We start from the raw sequence: 18,961 nt of genomic DNA, 5'->3' as shown, positions 1-18,961 counted from the left end.
CATACCAGTTTTTTGCACATAAGGCCAGCTGCCTGCTAAAAGGCCTGTAAAAAATAATCAGGGCTCAAAACAGAGATAGCTCAAAACAGAGATAGTGCAGGGAGGCCCGAAAATGGAAGCCTTTCCTCCATCTGTCAAGGCCAGTCTTCAAGGCCAGTGTAATTCTGGCCTTACAGACTACAGAATAACAGAGTTGGAAGGGACCTTGGAGGACTTCCACCCCCTGCTCAAGCAGGAGACACTATACCACTCTTGACAGATGGTTGTCCAATCTCTTCTTAAAAGCCCCCAGTGATGGAGCACCCGCAACTTCAGAAGGCAATCTCTTCCATTGGTTGATTGCTCTCACCATTATGACATTTCTCCTTCCTTCTAGGTTGCTTCTCTCCTTGGTTAGTTTCCATCTGTTGCTTCTTGCCCTGCCCTCAGGTGCTTTGGAGAATAGCTTGACCCCCTCTTCTTTGTGGCAGCCCCTCAGATATAGGAAGACTGCTGTCATATCACCCCTGGTCCTTCTCTTCATTAAATTAGACATACCCAATTCCAGCAGCCGTTCTTTATATGTTTTAGCCTCCAATCCTCTGATCATCTTTGTTGCTCTTCTCTGTACTTTTTCTAGAGTCTGAACGTCTTTTTTACATCGTGGTGACCAAAACTGGATGCAGGATTCCAAGTGTGGCCTCACCAACGCGTTGTTAAGTGGTATTAACACTTCACGTGATCTTGATTCTATCCCTCTGTTGATGCAGCCTAGGCCTGCGTTGACTTTTTGGGCCTTGATTGCAGATCAGCAGGTCTTGCCTGCCACTTTCCAGAGTTGATTCTGAAAAGTAACAGGCAGGACCTGCTGATCTGCAATCAAGGCCAGAGTTACACTGGCATGGAAGAGCAACAAACACAACATTCCTGGGTTAACACACACGCATTCACAAACACACAGGCAGTCCTTTCTGAAATTAAACACCACAAAAAAATCTTTGTGATCACAGTTCATGAGGTCTGGAGCACAAGACTTTCCCCAAATCAGCATTTCTTTCCTAGCTTTTTAAATCCCAACAGACAACAAGCTTTCAAGCACATTTTCAGTCATAAGACCAAGTGTGTTAAAATATTCAAGGCAAGCTGTTTCTTTTTTCTAAATTGATAACTCATCAAGCTTTTCACAAATAAAATAAATAAAAAATAAAAACTAGTGAAAAGTCGAGTACAACACAACTGAGGAAGAAAAAAGGTTTCTACTGAACTAAAACTGTTCTATTTATTACTGTTGGGATCTGTAAAATGGTTGAATACAGGTAGACCTTGAGTTACAATGCCAGGTGACCACAGTGCTTGGCAACAGCAATCCAGGCAGTCCCAGTTGTCATGTGGGTCATTAAACGGAAGCAGAGAGAAATCTCTTCTTAATTTAAAATAGTCGCTGAATGAATGGTCATAACCTGAGGACTACCTGCTTTGCTTTCCTACTTTAATGCTCATCATCTAAAGTGTTTACGTCATCTGGAATAGAAATGGCTACTTATCTAATTCATCAGCACAGACAACTTCTGACCTTGGGGATTTAATCAAGAAATCTCAATTACTTAGTGGCTGAAACTATCTTCTTAAAGTGGAAAGAGATGGCCGGTTCAAACTGGGCTTCCTTTGTGGAAGTCATTCAGATTTGGATGTGTGTCATGAAGCCAATAGTAGCATTTGGCCTTTTTAGAGTTCTCTGCATGAGTCCAGCTAGCCAAATATTCTAAGGAACATTTTGAGCTATGTCAGAATACAGAGATTTATTGCAAGGAAAAAGAGAAGCAGTGTGTTATGTAGATGTGAGTGTGTGTGTACATGTGTTGACTGCAGTGCCAATACATCTGAAGGATACCAATTGGATACGGTCTAATCCAGGGTGGACAACTATGGCAAATTTATGAGCTGAAGACTTCAATTCCCAGAATTCCTATCTTCTCTGAATTGAAGTCCACAAGTTTAAAGAAGAGCAACTAAGATGATCAGGGGTCTGGAGACTAAAACATACGAAGAACGGCTACGGGATTTGGGTCTGGCTAGTCTAAGGAAAAGGAGAAATAGGGGAGACACGATAGCGGTGTTCCAGTATCTGAGGGGCTGCCACAAGGCAGAGGGGGCCAGGTTGTTCACCAAAGCACCAGAGGGAAGGACGAGAAACAACGGTTGGAAACTGACCAAAGAGAGAAGCAACCTGGAATTAAGCAGAAACTTCCTGACAGTGAGGACAATCAACCAGTGGAACAGCTTGCCTCCAGAAATCGTGGGCGCTCCATCACTGGAGGTTTTTAAGAAGAGACTAGAGACAATCACCTGTCTGAGATGATATAGGTTCTCCTGCTTGAGCAGGGGGCTGGACTCGAAGACCTCCAAGGTCCCTCCCAGCTCTATTCTATTCTGTTCTGTTCTGTTCTATTCTATTTTCTATTCTATTTTCTATTCTATCCCTATCCCTATCCCTATTCTAAAGTTGTAAAGTTACCAGAGGTGCCCAACTCTGACCTAATCTTAGGTCTGCCCCTTATTCAGAGATTCTTGGGACATAATTCTCCTTGCAACTCCAGTGCATGCAAAAAACCTTCTAATTCTCCATCACACCTACCAACAGAGCTATCAACTAGTTTAGACTGATCCAAAAAGGAGATGAATGCAAATTGTTTTGCAAAATTGGATAAGGTCTTCCAGAAAATCCAAGTTCTTGAAAAGCTGAATCTTGAATCTTGCATTCAACATGCCAGTACGGACTTTTAAGAACAACAACACTGCCTCAAATCTCATTATTTGTGTTTCACTCTTCCTAGAAGAGGCAGCAAATTTGGGGGAGGGAGAGAGAGAGAGGGAGAATCTCCCATGGAAATCCTGCTGGGGTTCTCAACTGCAGAGATTCACTGCCACAGAGTCCTCTGGGCCAACTCACTGGACAGAAGTGGCAGAGAAAGACATAAAACACAAAGGGAAACAGAGTCAAAATAAATTACCTGGTGGTATCTTGCACACGGTAGCTGGGTGCCAGCCATAGCGCTGGTTGCAGTTGGGGGACTGGACAAATATGGCACTGTCACTAAGGCACTCGGCAAAAACTTCCCCTCCAATGTAATACAGCCTCACTCCTCTCCCTAGAAGATGGGTTCAGCATCAGGACAGCAAAGAAGACAAAATTCAATCTCTCTTTGAAAGCCCAGGACTCCTTTGGGTCTCCCCTCCCTCCCTCCCTGGCCGCAAGAGGCAGGGAAAATCTTTGCCTCCTTCTTCCAAAAAGCAACTTATGTGGTGCTCTGTAACATATTTTGATGGCTAAATGTCTATGGAGATTCTCAGTCGTCCAGGTCATGGTTGTCCCAAAGGTGTTTTTTCCAAAAGGCAGCTGGACCTTCTTGGTTTTTCCTTGAAAACATCCAGAAGAAGTTTCTTGGATGAGAGGTGAAACATTTTCAAGGAAAAACCAAGAACATCCAGTTGTCTTTTGGAAAAGCACCTTTGGAATATCTTGATGGGCCTGCAGTGAGAAGGCTGGGCTGAATTACCCGTCCTTGGTTGCCAAGTAAGTTTCACAGGAGGAGAAATTGAAATCTGGACAGAATTTGACCCATTATGTATCCCAGGGATGAGCAGTTTGATGCTTCTCAGGAATTTGGGGCTTCAGTTCTCACCAATGTGGCTAAAGGCTGATGGGAAATGTAGTCTTGAAACATTTGGAATCTGCCTTCCCTCTGCTGTAGCCACTACCACACGTCTTAGGCCATAAATTGTTTTCTAATAAGTCAGCCCTCTTTTCTATAGTCTCCAGGAAGAGGCACTGATGGAAATTCCATTATTTAAAAGGTCCAAAACTGAGGAAATCGCTACAGCTGGAACAAAGTTTGTTTGGGGTTTTTTGGATTCTCCAAAGCATGGCAACTAGCTCTATTTAATTCCCTCTGTTCATTGACTCCAAGAAATCGCTGCCTGCTGGGGGAAAAAAACTTATGATTTGTTAACATAACTCAAAAAGACACAACTTTTTCAAAATTGGATAGATTTGATAGATGAGTTTGTAAAGTTGTTGCTCTCATCCTGTGGAAGAGAGTCCAGCTTTCCATTTTTGTTGGTGAGAGAGCCAGCTGTAATAAACAGAGTTAAAGAGTGTGCCTGTGTGAAGATCACAGTAAAGTTGATGCCTTCCAAACATTAAGTTTATTATATAAACAAGAAAGATAATAAAACCAGACGGCCTTGTGTAATTAAATACGCAGCATCACTGAGTCAGGGGTGGGGAACTATGGCCCTCTATGACCTTGGACTTCAACTCCCAGCATGGCTCATGAAGTCCACAGGCCCTAAAAGGGCCATAGTTCCCCACCCCTGACTTCAGGCAAGCAAAGAAGCTGTGCGTGTCCTAAAGGCTAAACTCTCCTGGCCAGGTTCAGTGTTTACGCAGGGCCTGAGTCCCTTTCCAGCCCCCTCTGCCAAAGACACGGCAACGGAGACTACCGATGTGCCGCCGGGTGAGCTCCACTGCTGCGTTGCGGTTGACATTGGAAAGCAGGCCGAGGCAGAAGCGCTCCGAATTTGAGGGGTCCGTGAAACCATCCACGGTCATTGAGGGCTGAGAAGCGTGGAATGTCTCTCCCACTCGCTGGTTGAGCTCATAATAGGAAATGGAGCACCAGAAGGCTGGTTCACAATAGGTGACTGGCTGGAGATCTGCAAGAAAAAGGTGGAGAGGATAAAAGTTTGCTTCTTCTCACATGTACAGTTTTGCCAGCCGCTTAAAAATGCATACAGGTAGTCCTCGGTTTATAAGTAAAATGTGTAGAGGTAGTCAGAATAACAGAATAGCAGAGTCAGAAGGATCCTTGGAGGTCTTCTAGTCTGATCCCTTGCTCAGGCAGAAAGCCCTATAGCATTTCAGACAAATGGCTGTCCAGTCTCTTCCAGTGATGGAGCGTGGTCAACTTCTGAAGGCCAGCCATTCCACTGCTTTATTTCTTAGTTCTAGGTTGCTTCTCTCCTTGATGAGTTTCCATCCATTGTTTCTTGTCCTGCCTTCAGGTGCTTTGGAGAGAATAGTTTGACTTCCTCTTCTTTGTGGCAGCCCCTGAGTTATTGGAACACTGCTATCATGTTCCCCCTCATCCTTCTCTTCGTTAAACTAGACATACCCAATTCCAGCAACCGTTTGTTATATGTTTTAGCCTCATCATCATCTTAAAACCTTCTGGTCATCTAGTCCAACCCCCTGCTCAAGCAGGAAACCTTATATCATTTATGACAAATGGCTGTCCAGTCTCCTCTTAAAAACTTCCAGTATTGGGGCATTCCCCGCTCCTGGAGACAGGTTGTTCCACTGGTTAATTGTTCTAACTGTCAGGAAGTTTCTTAATTCCAGGTTGCTTCTCTCGTTGATCAGTTTCTTGCCCTGCCTTCAGGTGCTTTGGAGAATAGCTTGACTCCCTCTTCTTTCTGGCAGCCCCTGAGATATTGGTAACGAATTCCTTAGTTTAACTCTGCATTGCATGAAGAATGTCAATGCATCTGTTTTGAATCCACCACTCCTAAAATTTCACTGAGTGACCCAACATAGGATTGAAACATTGAAAATGACAACAACTTCCAGATTTGTCAATAAATGCAACCAAATGGTGGAGGAGGCACTTGGACTGCAGTCCGAGAGAGGTCGAGTGGGCAGCACCTCCAAGCCAAGCCGAGTTGAGCGAAAAGTTACGTGTGTCGGTGAGCCTCTTGATGTTGACAAGAATGAGCTAAACGCCACAAGACATTTGTTACTTACCGTAAATCATATTCATGCAAGATTCAAGAGCTGGCTAGTGGCCGCACATCTGTTTTCTCAATCAGGAACCAAAGTAGTTTTGGAGAGAGCAGGAAATGCTCTCAGAGAGTATTGCTTCCTTAGGATATGTGCGTACACTCATCTTGCCCCAGAGAGAAACAGGTGGCAGAACTTCAAGACAAAATACAACCTGACAAATCTATTAACTGGGAGTGAAAGGGGAATCAGAATGCTAAATTTTGAGTATTTTCTTCACAATAGTTCCTAATTAAAGCCATCCTCCACGCCCTCTTTCTCTCGGCCTTCACCTCCTAGGCAAAAATCAAAGGCTCCACATCGTGGGACGCTTACCCAGATTGCTGTGTGCAGGAGACATTGGATTTGGAGATAAATCTGGAGAACCTGAAGGGGCAAAAGGAAATTCAATTAGTAATTGTGAGACAAAATGTAATTTGGATCACGCAATGCACTAATCCAAAGTTTGCATAATTGTGATCTGTTGAATAAACCACAGGAATTGTCATCACATGCTAAGCCAAAGCGTTTTGGAACGATGTACAAATTGGCTTTGTTTGATGTGCGGGTCTTACTAACTTCAAGGAAATTCTCTGTTTCAGTTCTAGAATTCAAAAAAGTGATCTGAAATGCTGTTGCTTCCTTTGGTGTGTCCAGATTGCTCTAGACTGCAGCACCTCCTCTAATTTAACCTCCTCTAATTTAGCCTTGCGACAGGAAGAAAACAACTTTAATGAGGTTCATTTTGCCATTTGCCAAACAAATTCAAGAAATATCTGCCTCACTCTATTTATGGCCTTCTCCACTTTTTATCTGGAGAACTGCAGATGGCAAAGATGGAACTAAACTGGGAGACAAGCAGAATTGGGTTTTATACTCTCATTCAGTCATTTCTGATTATAAAAGTTATTTTAGGTAGATTTGTCATGTTTCGTGGCTTATATCAACAGCACCATGCCATTCTCCCCAGCTGTCAGCTGCGGCTCTCTCAGGCTAATATTCTTCTTGAGAAAGGGCCATCCAAGAGTTGTCTGCTGCCTAAGTGAGGAAGCTGGTCAAGCCCTGTTCCATGTACGTCTCCTCCTCACTTGGCTGGCATTGAACCGGGGACTATCGCTTTCCTTGTCAGCCGCAGCAGCAGCAGCAGCAGCAGGAAAAAATGATTCCTGGGCAGAGAAGGAGAGAATGATCCAGACCGAGGGGGGGGGGGAGGTGGTGGGAGGAGGCAAGATCACAGAGACCAGGAAGAGGGAGGAGAAAGGGATCCTCTCAGGATGGGATGAGTTTTCAAGATCTGGCAAGAGAGGAGTTGCAAGAGCAGATAGTAATTCCTTTAACCCACAAAATCATTCCAGTTGTGATTTACCTGCATCTAAACTGTGATTCATTTGATGGTCACTGGTTTCTCCATCCTCGCTCAGATACCCGGGAGGGGGTGTCTCTGAAGAGGGGGGAAGAAAATTAAAATAGAGTGTCATGGTTCCGATAGATGAAACCGTTTAAAAGAACTTCAAGGCAAACATTTCTTCCTTAAAGAAATATTTTATTTAGGAAACAAAATATCGGCACGTACATAGGTGAACCCAAGACTAAAAATCCTCTCCCCCTGGTTACAAAGTTTCAATTGCAATTCCTACCCCAAATTGCTGTCATAAATCACATTCACCAATTGTTGCAAAACCCAGGCTCTCTTCCCCACTCTCCAGTCGCCAAAATGTTATTAGCACTGACTTTGGTTCTCACACATATGAATTGTTTTGGCTAACTGAGTATTACACATCCACCCCTCCTCCATCTAAAATCTCTAAACTAAAATGTGGCAATGAAGACAAAATGAAAATGGCTTCAGTTCGGTTTGTCACAGCGTTGACACAGAGCTTTATAAAAATGCACCCTTCTCAACAGCAGTGAACTGTTTGACAGACTTCCAGTCTGTTCTTCTATTCAGTTGAGGTCCCAAGATAGGCCAATCAAAATCCAAATGCCAAGCTGAAAGCACGACTCAAAACTAATAAAAACGTTAACAAATCATTAAAAGCCTGGCAAGGGAGATGCCTCTTGGCTGCTTTTCTAAGAGGAGAAGAGAGAAAAAGTCAGGAGAGCTCCGGGAGGGATCTGCAGCCTGGGACCAAGCAGGAGAAGGCCTCCTCCTCCGAGGGGAGACTCGTCCTTGCCTGCAAAATGGAACAGCTAGGGAGACCCAGAAGATGAACACAAAAGAGTAAACAACTCTGGTCAAGGTTTGGTCTTTGCAGAACTTTTAAAAAAGGGAAGGAGTAGGGCTTTAGGGTCAGGGCTGGAAAGAAATTGAATTGGGGGTGTTGATAACCAGACAGCGGCCCTGGAGCAGGAAGTCCATCCAAAGGGAGGAAGATCTCTCTCTCTCTCTCAATATTTTTCAAAAGGACCCTCCTCTCACACCCTTAATCGGCAGGGTAACATAGCAAGGGGGGGGGGAAGAGAGGGAGAGAGAGAGAGACAGAAAGACAGGCCGTTTTTCTTCTCTGCCTGCTGCCTGTGATGAGACCTGAATCCCTCGGTGCCAAAGTGGAGGTAGGGTTCCTGGGACTGGAAAGGAAGCCGCTTCCCATCCTCTCTTCTTCCTAGGGATGTCATACCTGGAATGTAGTTGCTCTGAGGTTCGATGCCAGCTGGGAAATTTGTGTTCTCAGGAATGGAATGGCTGTAATCGTCAAGTGGAGGGAATTCGGCTGGAATTTCCGCATGCCGTGGGACCAAAACTGGAGGTAATACTGAGGACAAAAGCAGCCAGTCACAAATGCAGCCAACTTTAAGGCTTCCAGGTTTCTGACAATGAGACCCCTATGTGCTCATCTCTTCCCTAGGAGCTCCTGGGTTGGCCCTACCTGGTGTTTCCACTCTTTGGTAGTGATATGGATTCACACAGACTTCATCCTTCTTCATGTTGAATGCGTATTCACACATTTCCATGGCGCGCAGCTCATGGTGGCTATGAAGGTCTGGCCACCGCCACAGCCGGCAATAGATGACGTGTGGGAGACCCTTTCGATGGGAGACCTGCAGCCGGCCATCCAGCGACCTGAATTTGGAGAGAAAAAACACTGATGGAGACAAGGCTTGGCTGGAAGGTCTTCGTTTGCCATTAAAAATTGTGGTAAACCATAAGAAGAAACAGTACGGTCTTAGGATCGATACCAAGCCTATAGCAAAGTTACCTGAGGTTTATTGGAGGGTGGGGGTTTCCACCCCACCCCAAAGCTACGGGGCCTTTTTATACTTTTTGATTTGTAAATTTATCAAGCAAGATGAAAACAATTCAACCGGAAAATGCAAACAGACCAAAACGACATATAATAGTGATAAAAGTAAAATAAAGCTTAACAAAAAAAAATCATACAGTATTAATATACAACTACCTTAGACCTTTAATAAGTTATTAAATCTGGGCTTTTTATAATATAAAGACAATTTTAAAAAATCAGCAAAGAATATGTCTCGAATCCCCTTGTTGACACTGCAGTTTTGATTTCTTTATACCTGCACAGGATGAATCTCTAAGCTGACCTAAAAAAGCCAAACTTCTTCATAAATTACCAAAACATGTATTTTTGGACTTTTATCACCATCATGTTTACACTATTAACAGCTGTGTTTTTTCCACCAGATTTGTGTTAACAAATCTCCCTAACTTCATGCACTTGTACTCATTCATATATTTTGTGACACAACTCCAATGCAGCGTGTTGTACACAAAAGTCTGAAAAGTTGCTAGCCTGGACACTTCTGTGGAGGACAAGATGCCCAAACAGGGCTGAGCAGGAAGGACCTTCTTGGTTGGCATCAGAATTGCCAATGCCAAGTGCACGCATGGCCTGAAAACGCCCACCATGGACCTGGAAGCCAATACCAACAACAACATAACCCAACAGCCCCTCCCCCTACTTCACCATTTCCTTACTGCCACATACGGAGTCTCTCTGGCTCACCGACTCTGCATTTGGGTGGAAGGGATGCCAACTGGCATAGCTTCCCTGCCGGTGGTTGACTGGCAACTCCTGTTTCCCTGCTCAGAAAAGGATACAGGAGACCATGGTGGTCCAGTGTTAGCAATGCTGCTTCCTGTGGCAAAAGGGGATGTTCCTCCCAGAAACTAAAAGCAAACCACACAAATATCCCAACATCTCCTCTTCTTGTGTTGTGTCTAGGGAAGGAGAGATCTGGAAAAACAAGGCCTCCCTGCCATGCAAGATGGAGCTCGTGTGGTTATAGTGGACTGTTCTTCAAGAGGCATGGGCTGAATGGTAGGTAGGTACAGTAGGTAGTTGGGGGGGGGAAGAGAGAGGGGGAGAGAGACAGAGAGAGACAGATGACAGACAGAGGGAGAGGGTTCCTTGGGGGCAAACTGGGAAGTAACAAGGGTCTACCAGTTTCCAGAGACAGAAGTCCAAGCCAACCAGGCAGTGTCCCTAATATAAGCCTTGGTCTCGGGCTATTTTATGAAATAGCTTCCTTAGCAACTGGATGCCACCTTCTTGATCCAAGAGATATCCTGCTTCTGCAGGGGGTTGGACTAGAAGATCTCCAAAGTCCCTTCTGACTCTGTTATTCTGTTACTCATGTACTGCAACACCAAACAGGGGCCGAGGTCCTACAATGAAAGAATGGATGGCAAAAGTGATGGGGTTGGCAGAGATGGCAAAACCATTTTAATTAAAAGAGAAGAACCCATCTAGTTTTGTTTCCATTTGGAAACCACTTCTGAACTTTTTGTTTGAAATTGAAAAAATGAAACTTTGATTTTAGGTTTTGACGATTAGAATGACTATGTTGTTATAGAAATGGCTTGAAATAGTAGAAATGCGAATCAAAAAGTTGAGGTTGTGATTCTTTCTTTGTATTTTACTTCACCGAAAAAAGGTGGATGTTTCTTTCTCTTCTTTCTCTCTCTTTTGTTTTCTTCTCTTTGCATCCTTCCTTCTTCTTTCTCTCAGCTTTCCAACTTGTGTCTTTTTTATTTTTATCTTATAATAAACTTTAATAAAACACCAAACAGAAGCATGGGTGAGCAGAGTTTCACTAGTATTTCAAGGCAGCCTTAAAATTAGGGCAAGGTCCACAACTTTCCCCCCAATTTTTCTCCCTAGAGACTTTCTACTTGCCTCTTTTGTTTTCAAAAATATGGAAAAGCAGTAAGGGAGGAGGAAAGCAAGACTAAACTCCCCAGTAAGACAGCAAAATACAGTCTTCTCCATTTCCTCCATAAAAGCACTTTATTAGAGCACTAAGCCAGTTCCGTTTGCATTTCTCCAGCCTCCAGTTTTCACTAATAAGGGAGTGTGGGATGAATAATTTCCTGCCCAGTGACCACATGCCTCATCATACGCTTTCTGCAGATGCACCTGATGACCCAAAAAACTCCCTCCCCATCAGCCAAGCAGCAATCTGGAGTTTCCAGAAGGAAAAGATGGAGAAGTTTTGCCTCTGGAAATCAGGCATTTTGAGGGGGGAGCGAAAATAAAGGTGAAAAGGACACCGGAAAAGAGAAGTGGGTGAGTTTTATAGCTCCAGCTTCCTTAATTATGACTCAGCACCCAGCAAGAGATAAAAAGCCCAGCTCCAAAGAGAGAGAACATCTTGAGGGTAAAGATCTGAGCGAGGCCCTTCCGTGCAACAGCCACTCTCTCTGGCACAAGGCAGAGAAACGGAGGATTTGCACTCTCCTCCCAGAACACCCGTTTTTTTCCAGGACAGTAGTAAAATTTCTAAAAACATTATTATTTTCAGCACTGAAAATTGGTGGCAACAGATAGGCTGACTCTGTAAACCGCTTAGAGAGGGCTGTAAAGCACTGTGAAGTGGTACAGGAGCCTAAGGCTGTTGCTGTTGCTCTGATCCGGGCGACCGACCTAGATTGGATCCTGCAAAGGAAGAGAGACCCAGAAACTGTTCGCGCCTCTTTTGTAAATTGCATTTTCATTAACAAGCCTGATCCTCCCCGTATCATACTCTAGCTTGACTATTGGGACAAACAGAGCAGAATCGTAGATCACGTGTGTAACCAGGAACAGGCTGGAAGATCTCGGGAGAGCATGTTTCTACTTGTGGCTCACTCTGTCTCCCACACACACAGAGGCATCTTTTATGGAGATCAAGATCTTCCCCAAAATAATTGGGAACTGATGTTTCCACTATATCAGTCGAATGCAGACCATTTGGCCAAATACAGTAGCAGAATAACAAAGTTGGAAGGGACCTTTGAGATCTTCTAGTCCAACCCCCTGCTCAAGCAGGAAACCCTATATCATTTCAGACAGATGGCTGTCCAATCTCTTCTTAAAAACTTCCAGTTTGGGGGCACCCACAACTTCTGAAGGTAGGCCATTCCATTGGTTAATTGTTGTCACTGTCAGGAAATTACTTCTTAGTTCTGGGATGCTTCTCTCCTTGTTTAGTTTCCATCCATTGCTTCTTTTTCTACCTTCGGGTCCTCTGGAGAATAGGTTGACCCCCCCCTCTTCTTTGTGGCAGCCCCTCAGATAGTGGAACCTTGCTATGATGTCACCCCTGATCCTCCTTTTCACTAGATTAGTCATACCCAATTCCTGCAACCGTTCTTCATATGTTTTAGCCTTCAGTTCATGCACAACTAGTGCATCTAGACCTAAACAGGATGCCATAGGTTCTTTGTGATTAAAAGCGGTAAAAAGCAAGCTGAGTCCTACACAAATTTAAGAGGACATATAAAAAGTTAGAAGTGAAATCTACGGACACCAAGTTCATTTGGCCTTTATACCCAAGGCACAAGAGAATGTAAAACATTTTAAACATCTAACACTCTTGCTATTTATTCACTCATTAAAACAATGCTCCATCCTGTGATTCACAATTTACGCAAACTAAGTTCCAGCATGATGGGAAGAAGTGAATGTCACTCCATGGCCAAATTGTTTTAAACTTTCGTTCTTCTCAGAGAACACCCAAAATACTTCAAACGGGCTCCATCTGGTCCAGAGAATCTCCTGCTGGCTATTAGCACCCTCCCTTCTTTCAAGGTCAAAATTCCAGCAACAACACAACCATGTATTTACTCCACACATAAATGGAATACAATGGAGGAAAGGAAAAATGAAGCCATAACTTGGAGTTAACAGAATTTCTTTTTGTCATAAATATACATACAAGTAGCCCTCAACATACAACCATTTGTTTAAACACTATTTGAAGTTATGGTGCTGGAAAAAAAAAGTGTTTTACAACCGGTCTTTGCTCTTATGACCGCTGCAGTGTCCTGAGGGGGTTCCAAAGCAAAGTCGGGGGGGGGGAATCCAGATAACAGAACAACAGAGTTGGAATGGGCATTGGAGGTCTTCTAGTGCAACCCCCTGCTCAAGCAGGAGATCCTACGCCATCCTGGACAGTCTTTTCTTAAAAGTCTCCAGTGATGGAGCGCCCACGATTTCCGGTGGCAAAGCCGTTCCACTGGTTGATTGTTCTCACTGTCAGGGAATTTCTCCTTAGTTCTAAGGCTGCATCTCTCCTCCATCAGTTTCCCTCCGTTGCTTCCTTGTCCTGCCCTCTGGTGCTTTGGAGAGCAGGTGGACCCCCTCTTGTCTGTGGCAGCCGCTCAGATATTGGAACAGTGCTTTCACGTCACTCCTAGTCCTACTTTTCACTGGACTAGACATACCCAATTCCTGCAATTGTTCCTTGTATATTTTAGCCTCCAGCCCTTAATCATCTTTGTTGCTCTTTCTAGAATTCTCAACATCTTTTTTATATTTTTATATTATACTGACCAAAATTGAATGCAGTATCTTAAGTACTGTATATTAAGATTAATTTATTAAACTTAATATAATATATTTATAATATAAAATGACTTAGATGAGGGAATTGAAGGGGAACTCATCAAATTTGCAGATGATTCTAAACTGGCAAGATTATCCAACACCCCAGAAGACAAACTCAAGATCCAAAAAGATATTAACAAACTTGAACAATGCGCCCTATCCAACAAAATGAGTTTCAGTGTGGAGAAAAGCAAAGTTTTACATTTAGGCAGGAAAAATCAAAGGTGCAGATTAGGCGAGACCTGGCTCAAAAACAGCAACTGTGAGAGGGACCTTGGAGTCCTAGTGGACGATCACTTGACAACGAGCCAGCAGTGTGCAGCAGCAGCCAAAAAAGCTAATACAATCCTGTGTTGTATAAACACAGGCATAGAAACAAGATCACACGAGGTATTAGTACCACTTTATAAAACCCTAGTAAGACCACACCTGCAATACTGCAGCCGATTTTGGTCACCATATCACAAAAAAGATGTTGAGAGTTTGGAAAAAAATCAGAGAAGAGCAACTAAGATGATCAAAGGCCTGGAGACTAAAACATACGAAGAACAGCTGCAGGACTTGGGTCTGACTAGTCTAAAGAAAAGAAGAAATAGGGGAGACATGATAGCAGTGTTCCAGTATTTGAGGGGCTGCCACAAAGAAGAGGGAGTCACGTTATTTCTAAAACACCAGAAAACTGGAGAAACAATGGTTGGAAACTGATCAAAGAGAGAAGCAACCTGGAATTAAGCAGAAACTTCCTGACAGTGAGGACAATTAACCAGTGGAACAGCTTGCCTCCAGAAGTTGTGGGCGCTCCATCCCTGGAGGTTTTTAAGAAGAGACTGGACAGTCACTTGTCTGAGATGGTATAGGATCTCCTGCTTGAGCAGGAGGCTGGACTAGAAGAACTCCAAGGTCCCTTCCAGCTCTATTCTATTCTTATTATTCTTATATATGTGTTTGTGTGTTTTTGTGTGCATGTGTGTGTGTTAATATTAATATATTAAATATATTAAGATTTGCTTAATGACTGTGTGATTAGCTGAACAACATAGCAAAAAAGATTATAAAATCCAGCAGGACTAACTTAATGACTGCATCATTTAGCAATGGAAGTTCTGATCCCAACTGCTTACAAGCCGAGGACTACATATACCTATATAGAAAAAAACTATCAGTATTTATTTGATTATAATGTACTTCCTTAGTGCATTGTATAATAAAAATCATTTTTTTCCAACCACTGTTCTTAGGTAAGCATGATGAAAAGGCAACTACAGTTTCTAAATCAAGAAGATGGTGCTTAAAAAAAGCAAGAACCAAACAGGTCTGTGTAGTTAAATCTCTTTCCCCATCATTGATGTTCTTGGTTACACAGAAAACCCACTTCTCACTTCCTCTGAAACCGCCAACTATTCCCCCTGCTCCATTTCACTGAATCTACTTGCATCTCACAATGAGTTTTGAGAAGATGCAAGTGACCACCAACTTCTTGAGTTGGCACTCCTGGTATGTAAAAATAATTCGAATTAAGCACCAGAAGGCAAGAGAAGAAGCAATGGATGGAAACTAATCAAGGAGAGATCCAGCCTAGAACTAAGGAGAAAAATCAACCAGTGAACGGCTTTTGCCTCCAGACGTTGTAGGTGCTCCATCACTGAAGTCTTTTAAGAAGAGACTGGACAGCCACTTTTCTCATATGGTATAGGGTTCCCTGCTTGAGCAGGGGGTTGGACTAGAAGACCTCCAAGGTCCCTTCCAACTCTGATATCCTGTTTTTTTTCTAGTAACTGTCCTCTAACAAAAATGGCTTTGCTTTCCATCTGCTCCATAAAATCACAGATTGGAAGGAGTCAATTGTATGTTGGAGATCTTCTTGTCTGCCCACAACAAAAATCCTCAGGCTATTCTAGACCGGTGGCTTCCCAGTCTTGGTTGGTTTGAAAGCCTCCACTGACAGAGCCACCGTGTCTCCTCCAGGAGGCTGGCTAGTCCAGTGCATAAGAGATCCGATGCTCAGAACATTTCTCATTTCTAGGCTGGATCTCTCTCTGCAAAGCTTTCGCTTGTGGGTCCTTGTCTCACTCCTGGGCACTATCCCTTCAAGCATTTGCCATCATGTCTCCCCTTTGCCTTCTTTTTTTAAAAACTAAACATTCCAGGACAGGGAGGGAGGAAGCTAACCGCCAGATTGCAAGAACACAAGCGGCCAGTCAGAGGAGGAGACCCAAACTCATTGGTAGCTTCACACTGCAATGAACAAGGACACACATTCAATTTTGAAGCTACTAAGATTGTTGGACAAGCAGGCACAAAAACAGCCAGGGATGTGATGGGAGCCTGGGAAACTTTGAAGTTGCTCAGAACAGAGTTTTCAAAAACCTGACTGACTGGATGCATGTGTGGGAGTTCTCCTCTCCTCTTTCTGCCTCCAAGACAGCAGAAAAGAAAGCAAAGGTTAGCTTGGAATATCCTTTTAAACCTTTGTCAGCAGCAGGCACCCCTGCTTGATAGCAAGCTTTTAGTTGCCCTCTAGGAAGAAGGTGTGGGTTCGATTCCCATTGCCCAGAAGACTAGAACTTAGGCAGGAAAAGACTAGCACTTAGGCAGGAAAAACAAAACACACAGGGATAGAATAGGTAGTACCAGGCTCAAGAGCAGCAACTGTGAGAGGGATCTTGGAGCCCGAGGGCACCACCACTCACGTATGAGCCAGCCATGCGCAGCAGCAGCCAAAGAGGCTAATGCAGTCCTAGGCTGTGTCACGATCACGGGACGTGACAGTATCACTCTATACAGACCGTCCTCGACTTACAACAGTTTATTTAGTGACCGTTCAAAGTTACAATGGCACTGAAAAGAGTGACTGATGAGCATTTTTCACACTTATGGCCACTGCAGTATCCCCAGGGTCATGTGATCAAAATTCAGATACTTGGCAACTGGTTCATATTTATGACAGTCACAGGTGTCCCGGGGTCATGTGATTGCTTTTTGTAACCTTCTGACAAGCAAAATCAATGGGGAAGCCAGATTCACTTAACAACCATGTTGCTAAGTTAGCAAGTGTTAAGCGGTTCACTTACTGTAACTGTGGCAAGAAATTTCGTAAAATGGGGCAAAACTCACTTAACAAGTGTCTTGTTAGCAACAGAAATTTTGGGCTCAATTGTGATCATAAGTCAAGGACTACCTGTACTGTACTAGTGAGGCCACACCTGGAATACTACGTACCCTTCTAATACTGTGCAGTATTCCATGGAACCATGATACAAGAAGGAAATGCTAAAAGCCTAGAAAGGGTGCCGAGAGGAGCAGCAAAGATAATAAAGGGTCTGAATCATACGATGAACAATTGAGGGAACGAGATAGGCCTAACCTACCTAATCTGTTGGAATTGTGGATGCTCCATCACTGGAGGTCTTCAAAAATAGACTGGATGACCATTTGATTGGGATGGTGTAAAGACATCAAAGGGAACTTCCTGACTATACAAGTTGCCAGCAAATTGCTGCCCCTTTGCTGGAAGTTTTCAAACAGACACTGGACGGCCTTTTGTCCTAAACGCTTGAGTAGATTTGCACTGAGCAACGGTTGGACTCAGTGACCTTCAAGATTCCTTTCAACTTTATGATTCTATGGTTCACAAATGGAGCAGCTAAAGTCACATTATTTGCTAAAAACAAACTAGATAATCAGAATCCATGGGTGGATCGTGACCCTTGGTGGGGAAATGGCGTTTCCTGTATCTCTGTCTCTCACATGGTGTGTCCTATTAAATTGTGGATTCCCTCTCCCCAACTCTCTGCCACCCAGAGCCCAGGAATGCCAGCCAGTACAACCAGAGGTGACGGCATCCTAGCCCATTTGGAGGACACCACCTTAATAAAGTTTGTTATGCCATTACTCATTAGCAGTAGATGTTCTTGCTAGTCGAGGACTCGAGAGAGGTTGCCCAATGCTCAGAGGGGGAGAGAAGGACATTGTTGGCCTTGACTCCTTTTTTGTGTCTCCCTCCCCTTCCTCCAACTAAAAAAGACAGCCTAAGCCAGGGATGGGCAACTATGGCTCCTTCACGACCTGTGGACTTCAGCTCCCAGCTATGCTGGCTCAGGAATCCTGGGAGCTGAAGTCCACAGGTCGTAAAGGAGCCATAGTTGCCTACTCTTGGCCTAGAAAGATCCATTGTGGAATCAGATGACTTATCAGTTGGGCTTTTCCACTTTCACTCTCCATATATGGTACAAACCGAAGCGCAACATGCGGCAGAAGATTTTAGAAGCCTGCCAAATTAGAGCTCACTCACACTTCTTTCCAACATCACGTGTTTACTAGTTTCCTACTGCAGACTCTCCTGTGGCTCTCTAGTTTGAAATGACTCAATCAGCGTCCTGCACTGAACCGGAATCCAAAGGGTATTTCTACCCCCACCTCCTGTTAAGGCAAAGGGAGAAGTTCAAGACCACCCCCTCAGCTTTGCCACTGAGTAAGAACTGGGAAGAATTATCCGTGTTTTGGATAGAGAAGAGGATTGGTTTGAAAGAGGGGTAAAACAATCTATCCATGTTAGAACTGAACACTCCTCCCTCAACAGAGGAGGAGGAATAAGACACCACCTATCTCCAGTTTACAATGCAGCCCTTGCAGCAGTTCCAACAAGATTCCACAACCTATTGCATCCTGATTCAGGTGACCCCAAGGGCACAGATATACCCCCCAAGTGGCCTCAAAAGCTCTCAGGGAGAGTGCTAATGACCAGAGGACTGCAAAACAATCCTTCCATACGCCCCACCATCCTATCAGAACGTCTGCTAACATCCCACCACCACCATCAGACTTGATGAAGCTTCTTGGATGAGAATTTCAATTTCAGTTCAGAATAGAGCTCGAAGGGACCTTGGAGGTCTTCTAGTCCAACCCCCTGCTCAAGCAGGAGACCCTATACCATTCCAGACAAGTGGCTGTCCAGTCTCTTCTTAAAAGCCCCCAGTGACGAAGCACCCACAACTTCTGACGGCAAGCTGTTCCACTGGTTAATTGTCCTCACTGTTAGGAAGTTTCTCCTTAATTCCAGGTTGCTTCTCTCGATTAGTTTCCATCCATTGTTTCTTGTCCTGCCTTCTGGTGCTTTGGAAAATAGATTGAACCCCTCCTCTTTGTTGCAGCTCCTCAAATATTGGAACACTGCTAGCATGTCACCCCTAGTCCTTCTTTTGTCTACACGGGCCATACCCAATTCCTGTAACCATTCTTCATATGTTTTATTTTCTATGTCTTTAATCGTCTTAGTTGCGCTTCTTTGCACTTTTTCCAAAGTCTCAACATCTTTTTTGTAATGTGGTGACCA

The 18,961-nt window shown here is 43.9% G+C and overlaps 1 protein-coding gene across 2 annotated transcripts in view; it reads right to left on the bottom strand.

Moving 5' to 3' along the window:
* The window catches only part of SMAD3 (SMAD family member 3), a 49,353-nt gene that overhangs the window by 8,308 nt on the left and 22,084 nt on the right, over nucleotides 1-18,961 (bottom strand). The window contains exons 4-10 of one of the 2 annotated variants that reach the window (XM_015811892.1): nucleotides 15,581-15,629; nucleotides 8,665-8,858; nucleotides 8,416-8,550; nucleotides 7,164-7,238; nucleotides 6,134-6,184; nucleotides 4,483-4,695; nucleotides 2,991-3,128 (exon numbers count right to left, since the gene is read on the bottom strand). In XM_015811892.1, the coding sequence (XP_015667378.1) occupies nucleotides 2,991-3,128; nucleotides 4,483-4,695; nucleotides 6,134-6,184; nucleotides 7,164-7,238; nucleotides 8,416-8,550; nucleotides 8,665-8,858; nucleotides 15,581-15,629 (855 nt within the window). The remainder of the gene's footprint in view (nucleotides 1-2,990; nucleotides 3,129-4,482; nucleotides 4,696-6,133; nucleotides 6,185-7,163; nucleotides 7,239-8,415; nucleotides 8,551-8,664; nucleotides 8,859-15,580; nucleotides 15,630-18,961) is intronic. The other variant, XM_015811893.1, reaches the window with a different exon arrangement.

Source organism: Protobothrops mucrosquamatus, unplaced genomic scaffold (genome assembly GCF_001527695.2).
Source record: "Protobothrops mucrosquamatus isolate PMUCROS unplaced genomic scaffold, P.Mucros_1.0 scaffold56, whole genome shotgun sequence".
NCBI classification, from domain to species: domain Eukaryota; kingdom Metazoa; phylum Chordata; class Lepidosauria; order Squamata; family Viperidae; genus Protobothrops; species Protobothrops mucrosquamatus.
Note: the sequence above shows the minus strand (reverse complement) of the source record. Positions and strands in the feature narration are given on the sequence as shown.